Source organism: Myzus persicae, unplaced genomic scaffold (assembly GCF_001856785.1).
Source record: "Myzus persicae strain clone G006 unplaced genomic scaffold, MPER_G0061.0, whole genome shotgun sequence".
NCBI classification, from domain to species: domain Eukaryota; kingdom Metazoa; phylum Arthropoda; class Insecta; order Hemiptera; family Aphididae; genus Myzus; species Myzus persicae.
Window position 1 is genome coordinate 14,129 of NW_019100836.1, and position 13,452 is coordinate 27,580.

At 25.5% G+C, this 13,452-nt stretch overlaps 1 protein-coding gene across 1 annotated transcript in view; it reads left to right on the forward strand.

The window, feature by feature from the left end:
- Positions 1-13,452, forward strand: part of LOC111026361 (limbic system-associated membrane protein-like) — an 85,939-nt gene that overhangs the window by 8,256 nt on the left and 64,231 nt on the right. The window contains exon 3 of the mRNA XM_022304425.1: positions 9,592-9,713. Coding sequence (XP_022160117.1) covers positions 9,592-9,713 — 122 coding nt within the window. The remainder of the gene's footprint in view (positions 1-9,591; positions 9,714-13,452) is intronic.

Sequence of the window (13,452 nt, forward strand, 5' to 3'; positions counted from 1 at the left end):
ACTACCACGTCCATTTTATTTTAATATTAATATTTTACAATTTATATGTTAAACTAATGTCAGTTCCAAACGAGAAAAAAATCTGTGCTCTTTCACAAGAGTAGTAAAAATTCAAATTATAGCACAATTATTCAGTTACCTGAAGTTGGGAAAATCCAGATTCTGGTGATTCGACTTAAAATACTTCGAGCGGAAATTTTCAAGATCTCTTAATATATAATCTTACCTGGATTAATTTTTCGTGAATATATATATTTTTTAATTTGTATTAATATTTTAATTAAAATAGTATTAATATTTAACAATAAAATGGAGTTAAATATTCACACAATTATATTTTAAAGTGGCTCCAAGATATCATAAATTAAACTAAAAATCTCCTTTAATTTATAATTAAAAAAGTGTTTATTCCAAAAGGTTTTTAAATTTGTTGGCTTTGTGTTTGTCAACTCTAAATATTCGTATATAATCCAAAGATAATAGAGTTAAACATATTTATGAATTACTATTACCAATATACTTTATTTCTATAACCAATATATAATTATCAATTTATAATATTTTAGACTATAATAACTAAGTACTATTAATAAATTATTTGGTATTATAACATGCAGATTTCCACTTATTTTTTTACAAATCATATCTTTGATATTTTTAACAAAATTTTTATTTTTCTTAGTAACAAAATCCTAGTTTTTTTCTAACTATTGTATGTACACAACTTTTTGATGTATATCACTATTTATTATTATATTATTCCGTGAGAAATAAAATAGAAACGTAAATAATAGCAAATTAAACAATAATTAACAAAAGAAAGATAAATTAGGTCAACACGAATGAAAAATAGTTACACTCATGCATACAGCAACTATATTTATGAATACATAAGTATTTATGAGACACGCATTTAGGTTTAAACTAATTAATTAATTGAATTGAAACACTTACCTACACCTTTTTGTATGTTTAAATTCTTAAGAGCTAAAATATAATATGTTAGGCTTGCTTCCATTCAACTAAAAAAACTAGATTTAAAAAAAAATGTTTATAAAAAATTTGAAAAAATATTAAATAAATACTTAAGTGAATCAGATAATCAACATATGGATAATTTTAAATGATATATAAAATAAATAACTCATATTCTTGCCAAAAACCATATTAAAAAAACCGAGGAACTCGCTAAGTTTATCACTGTAATGGATAATTTTTTTTTAAATTGAGTATTTATTGATAACAAATTTATGTATCTGAGCTAAAACATAATCCCTATTGTATTTATAATAATATTAGCAAATTATTAAGCTTTGTCAAGTTTTTTCAAAAGAACAGCATATATTATTTTAATAACTATTAAATTATGATATCGTATAATAATTTTTGTAATTAGTTATAACCTTTTAAGTCAATGCAATAAATTGTAGACCTGTGGCACACATAAATAAAACTAGTCTGAAAATATTTTTATGTATAGAACATATTAATAACATACGTAGGTAATGTAAAATGCCATGTTCTTAAGTATAAAATATTTTTTGATTTTTAATATAATAATTTAAATCGTTAAAGGAAAAATCTCAATTTTTTTGTTTAAATATCCAATTTTGTCAAAACATAACATCAAATCTTTGTAAAAAAAATTGAGCAAATATATTTTCGATAATTTTGAAAAACTCTATATGTAAGACTTAATAAAAGATTTCAAACTTTTTGACTTTAATATAATTTTGAATTACTATAATAATTAATAGATTTGTCTCAATATTTTTAAATTGTCATGTAAATAAACTGTTTAGTTCGATAACGATGGAATGCTCCGATAACTCTAAATTTCTACTACAGTTACAATTTTAATTAAAATAAAACAACAATAATCGTGGGAGAAAAAATTGTTATTTTACATTTGAATAATTTAAAATATAAAAACGAATTTCTTCAAAATTAAAAATTTAACTCTAATATACAAATTATTAGCTTTCCAGCAGTAAGCAGCATAAGTATTGGTCATTTTTTACTTTTGATCCCTCTCCGCCAGTTAAAATAAAATAAAAAATGACGAACTAGTTCCAATTTGCCACCAAGACCTTACCTGACTCACTCCCACCGTAACTTAAAGTTAAAGACTGAAGAATTTCTACCTCTCGTAAAGATGAAGTAGGAAGAATAACACATAATAGATGAAAACCAATACTTACTTTTATCGCTCTTCTCAGAATCTAAAATACACGACCAGCCTTTCTAGTTTAAACTAAATTATACTAAGAAATGCTGGTTGTAACTGACTCTTGGTTAGATTACTCTCAAATACCTTCGTAGTTTATTCCTAAAAACAATTTTCAAACATTAGATTAAAAAAAAAGTAGGAAAAACATTTATTTTGAATGAAACACATAGTGAAACAGAATAATATAAAACATATATATGTATGTTCAAATTAATAAATTATCAGTTACCAGAAGTAGTATCTGTATACTATATTCATCAAAGTATTTGCTATTGAGAACGAATATAACCTACATTTATTTAGTACTATACTTTATGTTTAAAAAGCTTCAATAAATAAGTGCACTGCAGTGGAAAATAAAGCAGGATGAAACTTTATATCATTCTTTAAATTTATAGTCCAACCAAATCTAAGAATATTTTACAATAACACAATATCCAATAACATACGAACACATTTTTTAGAAAATAATCAAAGTTTCATTCTAAATGCATTGAATTGACGTTGGAAAGTTTCACTATAAGTACATACTTGCGTATTTTTAGTTTGTTTTGAAATTCTTGATATATATTATACCGATTCCGTTGCAGTGTCGATATTTCTCATCACTTTTTTCATCAAATCTCAATCAAAAATTGTACAACAACGCAAAAGAGGCGACAAATGTTTCCCAATTGTTATTAAATAATATTATTCTTTATTCAGTGAATCATTTCTAACCACAATATTAATAATTACAAAGTATATAAATTTAAAATACATTTTCAATGCATAAAATATTTTGACGATTCTGTCCCAAAAAGCGAGTTTGTGACAGGGAACAGTGATTGAATTGTTATGAATGACGGTATACCTGTACCTAAAATTTTATATTTAATGATTAAATAATTGAATTTTAAGATTATACCTAACTTAAATTGCGATTAAGATTTATTTCTCTTAGTTCTTAATATTATAGAAAATATTTTAATACCCTAAAATCATCCAATACAAAGGTGAAAACGATGTGTATGAGGATTGGGATCAATTTAGATATATAATACTATATATATTATATATATATAATATAGGTACTGCCCTAAAAGTTTCCTTTGCGCCAACAGCATATATCCCATGGCCAAAACGTTCATATTTTTTTCATAATTTTTGTATTTCTATGTATATATTATATAAACATACAAATTTAAAACGGCCAGTTGTTGTTTTATAGCCTCTAACACGGTTCATTCGTGTGTGCATAATTGATTTATTCGTTTCCTATGTCTAAGGCGCGTATAGAGAACAAAATAGTAATGGAAGCGCAACAAATATGTATATACGTCCGTTTATGTTTTATACATAGATACATATATATATATATAATGGTGTGTCAGTGTGTAGGTACCTATTCATACTATCCCTTTTTTTCTCTTCTTCCTCCTCATCTTAGCTTCGCCGCCATAATATAGGTACCATTTTTTTTTCTTCTTGGCCTTTATATCTCCCTCAGTTTCCGCTATACACAACATTACATGCAACTGACTACTACATCTATCGACAGTTATGGGTTTTTGGAATTTCTCGTTATTGTTACACCCGCGTCCACCCTTGTAATTTATTTCCGGTCGAGGTCATCGGTTTTAATATCGAAAAACTCCCCTGTCGATACACATACGTTTTCTGACGAGTCTTGTCGTAAGGGGAACTCATAGAGGTGGATTGTTCACTTCAACAATAACTACAATAACAACAACGAGAGGGCCGGTTGGAGCTACTCCAACATGAGGACCGAGCCTCGTATTTGCTAAAAATTGAATTATTATTATTATTATTATTATTATTATTATTATTATTGTGTTACACACTATTGTCAGCCGCCGACCGGATAATGGCTTATTTTAATTTTTGTAAAACGCGATGTTTATACAATTATTATAATATACTAATGTAATTACTCTTACAGTTTTAAACAAACAAAATACGTCAAATTTTTACAACAGCAGTTTAACATATTTTATTATTGCCTACCAAATTATGAAATATAGTTAACCTAAAATATTATGCTATGCACAAGTAATTATTTATTTGAAGTGGTTCATAGATTCTCGGGAAGATTCATTGAAAAATAAATATCGTATGATTTAGGAATACTGAGTAAAAAATGAATTAAACATAATAACATATATATGCACAAAATAACTTTTAAAATTATCTGAATTGTAATTTTAAAAAAAACCATACATTTTGTTCAATTTGCCACTCGAAACTAAATATTGGTTATTTGAAGTACTAAAAAGTATATAAACGCATAATTGCTTCATAAATATTAATCATAAATGTTTATATTATGACTCGGGTGCAAAATAAAAGTTTCAATAGCCTTTATTAATGAACGAGTTGTGGAAGTTGCGACCGTTAGATGCATATTATTATTATTTTTGTTGTTGTTGTTAGTCCTAACTGTCTCAATGAAAAACATAAAATATTTTCACAACATTAAATTAACGAATGGTCTCGGAAATAATAGCATAACAAATAATAATAACGAAACAAAAATATATAAAATGAATACGTTCGCCCAATATCTTGGTTTTCATTGTTCTCCGAAGTCTCTCCACGTTTTCGTTCTTCGTCACTCAGCACTGATAATAATCCGTTATGAGTACAACGGTCGGTCTCATAGTCATTTGGGCAAATACCAATAATGTCATCCCTTGTTTGACGTATTCGAAATCGATTCACCTAAGAGTTAAGACACATTGTCTCTACCGAAGTAACAATAACGACTGCGTTCCCACATGATTTCAACCTCAAAGTGGTTTTCTCCCGACAATATTACTTAACAGAAAATAATGACTATGCAGTAGTTCAAGGTGTGAATTTCATTAAATATTTTATAAACTATAACAATATTAAAATCATTGAAATATTATAAAATTCAATATTGTAAAAATAAAATTAATGTCACTTTCTATACTTAGATACATGTTTTATAATCGCTCTATCTTAACTAATGGACTCGCGACTGAGAACTTTTATTCTAGTTATATTACAGTAGGTAGTCAAAATGCCAGTTGCCAATAAATGGACAATAATGGCCAGTTATAATATAATATACAATATTGAAAACTACCGTTACCACTTTAAACTTTTATGACCCACAAATAATCTCAACTATTACCCATTTTGACTAAAATAGATCTATGAAATATTTGTAGACACTTAAATTGGTTTTAATTTGTTGAGGCGGTTATCTTTTAAAATATTTATTATTATTAACTGTGTATAGAAATAATAGAAAACAAGTTTCAAAAGTTGTATTATATTTATCAATATTTAGACTGATCCAGTAATGTAAAATAATATCCTCGTTTTAATAATTTAGGTATAACCGTTGATAATACATCGCATTTGAACTTTGCCCTATACGATATTGCAATATTATACAATATTTTGTACAACATGATTCAATATAAAGTAATATCACTATAGCTTCGGTTAACAACACACTGTTGTGTGAAACATTTAGTGTGAATGTTATGTATTATTTTCATACATTTGAGAGCAATCATTTTATTATAATAAAGTTCCTAAGAATTCTTTTTTTAATTTTAAGACATCAAACAAACTAAAAATTGTGATTAAATATTAATTTATTTTTAAAAGTATCCATTGGATACTGCAGTAGTTAAGTTCAAAGATTGAATCAATTTAATCTAAAACATTTTTCTGTTTTTTAATCAAATACGTTTTCCTCGAACAGTTAACTGCAGTTTAGTGACATCAAAATCGTAATTCTCGTTATAATTCAATAATTGTCTAAGTTATTATATTATGTTTGATCAACCAAAACATATTATCTGTGTGGCTATAAAATCGTAATCGATTTTAAGTGAGCTACTAGCTCAATAATGCTACATCGATGATATTTTTTATCTCTGCGATAGGTACACTGTAGTTAGACATTGGCCAGCAATATGAGTATACACACACCTGTGATCACTATACTGTGACCTATAAGTAAAAATATAATAATATAATAATACGTAACACTCACATTTTAAAGTACTCAAATTATGTGGATTAAAACTTAATGATACCAATGTTAAAGAACAGAGAAATCTTATATTATAACAATGTACTATCAAATAGTAAAAATTAAAACATAAAAACTCTTTCTAACACATTTAAGTAACAATATTACTGATAACCATAGAGTGAACTAATTTATCACATTCACACTTAAAGTAATAAGTAGTTTCTATTATGCCAAACGAATTGTGTTCAACGTAAATATTACAGTTAAATGTGCAATTTTTAACTTAAGTAATTAAGACTTTATATTTTAATTCAAAATTAAGTACATTATACCATGTTTATAACTACATAATATATAACTTATTCACGAAAACCACGTAGGAATTTATTGTATATATTTTTTTTTAGCTTCCAACGTAAACTATGATAGCTCAATACAATTATATAAGGATATAAGATATAGATAAGATAATTGAATATACATTTTTAAATATTAATCATGAAAAATAATAATTAAGATAGTATAATAAAGTAGTTTTAAGAATACACGTGGATCGAAGATCGACCGGTATTACATAAACATAATATTATTGCATTCCTACAGATTTTCATCAAAATTTCTATCAATTTTTATACATGAATATTTGTTGATTTCAAGTTTACTATGTTCCTAAAGTCTTGTGCCTGGATGAGTGTAATTTCTAATTTTTAAATATTACTTTTTCCTTACTATAATCATATTTATATTCTAAATTCTATGTAAAATAACGATACTTTTGATGTACCTAATTCATATTTTAATGATTTAAAAAATATTGATCCCCAACCAGTTGTAACCTACATAGTAACTTAAAGTGATGAGGTTTCCAAACGTTTGGTTAACATATTCTGAGTTTATGAATTTTAAAATAAATATTTCATTTTTTAAATTAAAATATGATTTTAAAATACATTCACTCTTTCCTGTATTAAATAAATGCGAAGATGTAATACATAAATGTATTATATTATATATTGTACAATGATATGTAACATATTCTGACATTCTGTACTCGAGAAAGAAAATACGTTTAAAGGTAATACCTTGTTATTTTTACTCAAATCGATGATACTCTATATTAAAGGCACAATAGATACTAAATTATTATGATTAAATTTATAAGTAAGCTATAGAAATGAATAAAAAAAAAACCAAAAAAAGGTACATTTTTATGTAAACAATTTATCTCCAGACTACGGGTCAGAAATATAAGGTGATTATTTTATCGTGAAAGCGGTAATATCTTGGAAAATAAAACGAATACAATTTCTTTTAAGAAAAAATGCTGATGATCATTGATCATAGACAAATACAAAACAGAATTTTTTTAACGTTTGAAAAATACATAAATATTTCAATTTCTTGTAATTCTTTAGATACTTAATAACTCTATCAAGCTAAAATAATTAACATACTTGTATGAATAAATTTATAACAAAAAGTTCATATAATACATAATATTAAATATAACGTGTATAATTGTAAATATAGAATAAGATAATTGTTATTTACATAAAGAAGGTGATCGTAAATTTCAGTAGTTTCGATTCATGTTTAAATATTTTCAAAAATTAATTATAATCAAGCTGTTAAGTACTCATGATTCATATCCACAATATTTGAAAATTGATAGCACTGAGTCATTATTAAATGTATGAATACCAATACTTTAAGCTTAAATAAGGATTCAAATGAGTTTGTAGGTTGGATTTCAGACTCGAAAGACATAATATTGAATTTGAATATACATAGGCACACTGCATTTTTTGTAAATGTTGCATCTTTACAAGAACTGTATATATGAGCAAAGAAAATGTGTGTAATAAACTTTAAAAGGCTTGTTATATAAACTAAGGTTGTTTTCATTATGGCTTTAGAATGAAAATATACATCTTCATTTACTATTGTTATTAACAAAATGGTTCAAAATGGAAGACATTGAACTACTAAACATTAAAACGTCATTAAAATCATTACCTTTCTGGAAAATAAATATGATTGGATTTATTTTATTTTGTATAACAATGTGCGTATACAACATAAATTATTTTAAGATTAGCCGTTAAGATAGCACTGACTTGTCATTGAGATCAAGGAAGAAATAATAAATTATCGAAGAATAAATAACCTTTAACATTGTGACATCCAAATGTTTGTACAGACTCATAAAGAATCATTAACATTTAATTTTGGCATGGATTGATACACAGTTTATCTCACAACACAAATATAAACAATATTAAACTAATTTTTAAAAAATTAAAAATTAAACTTTTTAAAACGTAATAAAAGTTTTTATGTGTAAAAATAATCATTGAATGAATGGTTTTTTGTGTTCATCTAACGTGGAGAAAATATAATACACATTATGCCTGCATTTAACCACCCATCATTTTGATAAAAATAATACATTTGTTTATTGGAAGAAGGTTATTTTCAGAAGCTATCTATGTTTCACCATCATTAATTTTCTCTTTAAGTATAATATACTTTCGCGTTTTATAGATGGTATAATACCACACATGAGTCCTATTTGTAATATCAAAAATGTATCAACGATACATTTATATAAAAAAAAGTTACTTCTTAATATTAGGTAACTTATGAACTCTACCGTTAAAAACAAAAAATACTACGATTTAATTAAGTCATATAAATAAAATAATATTCAAAAATCAATTAAAGACATCATATTATTTTAATTGATAACATTTAGAACTTTTTCATGTGCTAAGATAAATTGGCTAATAGCTTACCCCTCAATAACGTTGTTTAGTTTAAAATAAAATGGTGAATAAGTATGTCAATAAGTTCCATCAAAATACGTTATTTAAATTATAAGTAAAATATCTTTTTTGCCAATGATTGCTAGACAGTCTAGTGACTAGACTCTCGTCTTAAAAACAATTTAGTAAGTGTTAAAATTTATTAGATACATTTATCCTTTTATAAATTATGATTGATAAAGATCGGATTTTTGGTATTATTATTCATTGATCTTAATGATTTAGTCTCATTTAGATTAGTTTTTCACGATAATACATTTTAAAATATCATTCAAATTTCGTCAAATAAAATCTACCATAACTGATGATATTAAAATATTGAAACGTATAATTTGTACATAAAATTGTTCAAAAATGTATAGTTGGTAAATGTGTTCTTATCATCACAAATATTTTAAGTTATTTGAAAAAATAAACAACTTTTAATACAAATAATTTTTGTTAAAGCTACTTTTTTAGCAGATACTTCGTGTACCTAACCAATATTCCTGATTATTTATTTAATTTTTTTTTTTTAGTTCCACCGAGGATCATTGGTATAACATCAAATGGAAAAGTGAGTGCAAAAAAAGGGTCAGATGTGACTCTTCAATGCAATTCGACAGGAAATCCACCACCAACAATCACATGGTCTCGTAAAGTAAGTTTTTTCATATTTTTTTTATAAAAAGTAATTTATTAAAAAAATGTATGATTATATTGTAAGTTTTGATTGATTTATGGACGAACTATAATTTATCAATCATTACATCATTAATTTAATTTTCTATATGTATTTGGTACTACTAAAATGTATAACTAATAAAAGCTTAATAGAGTGTATTTACAATTGAAAATATGTCGTAGGTGGAGTATTTATCAATTTTAATATTAAAAGATTTTAAACATAATAACCGTAAAATCGAAAAATAACTTTTTACTCTTAATAAAAATACTTGCATGTTAACAGAAGTGATATATTTTCAAAGTTGAGTGAAAAATTCAATTACCTACAATAAGTTTTCCACGGTTGAGTAGAAAACAGAATAGTCTTCAAATGTATCATACATAATTTGTCATAAAAAAGTAATATAAATTAAATATGAATTTTCACCAGTGGCGTAGTTTTTAATGTTACAATTTAATTTTGCACATACTAATATTCTATAAATTAAATAAAATTACTAATTAATATAAGAGTCATATAGAGTCAGTCTGCTGTAGAGCGTTCAATACTCTAGGTTTTGTTATTCGAACGTGGAAGAACGGTTGTTGTTCCCTGGTACGATCCTTATAAGAGTATGCGTCCGTTCTTTGGGATCAGTACACGACAACTGACTTCTCACATATAGAGCAAGTCCAAAGGCGTTTCTTATCATCTGCCGCCGAATATTTTAGGAATAGAGCATTTTAAGTATGATTTACTTCCAGTCGAATTATAAGCTTGAGTAAGCTAATTAATGTTTAAATTGTTACTCCCTCCTTACTCTCCCAAGTTAACTTTAGAGTTCCACCTCATTTGTCTAGGTCACGTTATCCTTTTGTAATTCATTTCCATCATACTAGCTATGGTAAGAACAATCCAATTGATCGAATGATGGGTTTAGCCAATGAGCACCCTACCTTATTTAGTCTATAATATTATATTTAATATGTGTTTTGTTAATTATTAATTACTTCATTTCGTCAAAATGTTGTATTATTTAAGTTATATTAACTGATATTTGAATTAACTTCTGTTGCAATATATTGGATTATTTAAAAATATGTAAAATGTAATTTCATTTTTGGGTCTTGTGGTCGTTATATAATAATAAATAAATAGGTATGTAAATAAATAAATAAGAACAACTATCTTAATATTTGGTGCTCTAATGAATCTGCATCGCACAATTTCAATATATTGTATGTATGTATTTAAAAAAGATTCCGTATTTACAATGTAATTTTAAGAGCTTAAATAAAATATGAGGATAAAAATGTCAATATTATTATTTCATCATCATAAAAGAGAATAGTCTTATTAAATAGATATGTTCATGTATATATTTTTATTGGCACTGATAACGCATTTAAAAGAATGTATCATACTTTCGGATTCGATAAGAAATAAAAAATAAGTTCTTAGATAACGTCAATTCTTTAAAATAGACAATAGCTTACAAAGAAAAATGAGCATGAAATGATCTGCAATGAAAATAATAAAGTATTACAATAAGTCATATAACTACGTGATAATAACAATAAGAAATAGAGAAAAGAATTCAAGTCGAGATAAAACAAATCCAGAGCTAGATATAGAATTATTACAAGACGCATTAATAATTGGGTCAGGATAGTGTTAATGAGGTGTTCCGAGATAAATGGAATTTATAGTAATAATGCCGTAGGTGGTAATAACAATGAAAATGCAACTACGACCCAAAGGCAAAATGGCTGTTATGTTTGATGACAATAGGAAATATTGAAGTATTAACAGAACACAACTTCAACTCAACTCAATTCCATTTGATGGCACCATCAAAATTTAAATTTTGACGATACTCCTAACAGCCACATAAGCCATTAAAATACGAATAACGTTTAGTAATCACACGTTTTAATACTACCTTTTAACATGTTAATATAATTATGTATTGAAATGCTAGTAGAAATCAACATGACTGGATAATATTCAACTGAATGTTTCATTTTTGAATAAATGTAATATAAAATAGTTTCATATATCAGCTAAGTGATAACCATTTCAAATCTAGACGATATAAAGCCTATAATAAAAACTAAAATGTTCATATTCTAATTATTGATTTAATATCTAGTATCCTTTAAAAACCAGTAGCTTTTTGTCATTAAAAAAAAAATACTATTCGTATTGTTTGACTTTTTCATAACATTTACCTAGGTTTATCAATTTATAATTAATTCTCATATTTTTGTTTAAAACCCGAAATTAAGGGTGTCCATTTAAAAGCTAAATCAAGTAACGTATGAAACCACAAAATTATGGTGAAAAAAAAATACTGACTACAATAACATTTTGAATGTATAAACTGACATAGAAACATTTACCTGGTGTAGTTTGTTTAGCCATTTAAATGGAACACTCTGAACTTAAGCACAGATATATAATTATAGCATAATATATAAATAATTAGAACTTATTGAAACGAATAATTGAATTGATAATTGATTGAGGTCATTACAATCCACGTACATCAGGGATGGTTGGCCGTTTTGCCAATCGGAAATTGGTAAAATCCCAATGGCTAACCACTAGTCGGTGAAATTTAACTTCAGATAATTTATATTATTACGTGCCTATTATAAAATATAGAATGTCTCATTGTGTTTGTCCTCATACATGCCTCCCTCCTATAATGTGCTATACATTAGCCATTGTATCCGTCTCTTAATAAAACTTTGAAATGTACATAACTATTTGAATACTTAATGGTAATAAGTATTTTAACTTTTAAAATATTTACATAAATTAACACTAAAAATTAGGTATACTACAAATTTTTAAGAAAAACGAGAGAAAATATTTTTCTGTTTTTAGCTTTTGTAAAAAAGTTAGATAATTACGATTAAAATAAATAGGAAATAACTTAAGACTTAAATTTATAACAAGATGGTCTGAAATAACCAACAAATTCAAAAAATTTGTCAAGTTTTGTCATACGCAGTCGTACCTATATGATAACGTACACATTAGGATCATTGAAACTCTTTTTATTATTTTAGATTTTTAGCAGAGCAATGAATGTACTGGTTTTACAATAATATGTGTATGTATGTTTTTATCCATAAGGTAGAAAATTGGATCTGGTTAGTGCTTTGTACTTGTATAGAAAGTAGAGAATTCCTAGTAGATACTTTTAAAATTAATCTAAAAAAAAGAGAAAATATTTAACCAATATTATTTTTTTACACAATCGATTTTTTTTTGTAATTAAAAAAGTAATAACTGTGAACACTTGACATTTTTACAAAATATCCATATTAGCTTTTCTAGACAAAACATAATTAAAAAAATACTTTGGCTCTTTTTGTGATATCAATTTACATTTTAAATGTTATACTTTTTTAATTTTTACCATTTTGTTTTATTTTTTTGAAGTTAAAATGTTTATAGAATGTGTCAAAATCACGAAAATATACAAATTATTTCGTGATAAAAATATATTAATTTGTTTATTTTAATAAGTAGCTAATATATCTTAATATATAAGGTTCTTTATAAATTATAAGTTTTTCTTACATGAATTCAAAATCATAGAAAATACAAATACACTTTGACTTTTTATAGGTAATGGAGTTCAGATATTGACAATGTAGGACGATTACACAAGTAATAACGATTTTAGTTGCTGTAATATAATTCAAAAATAATATGCACC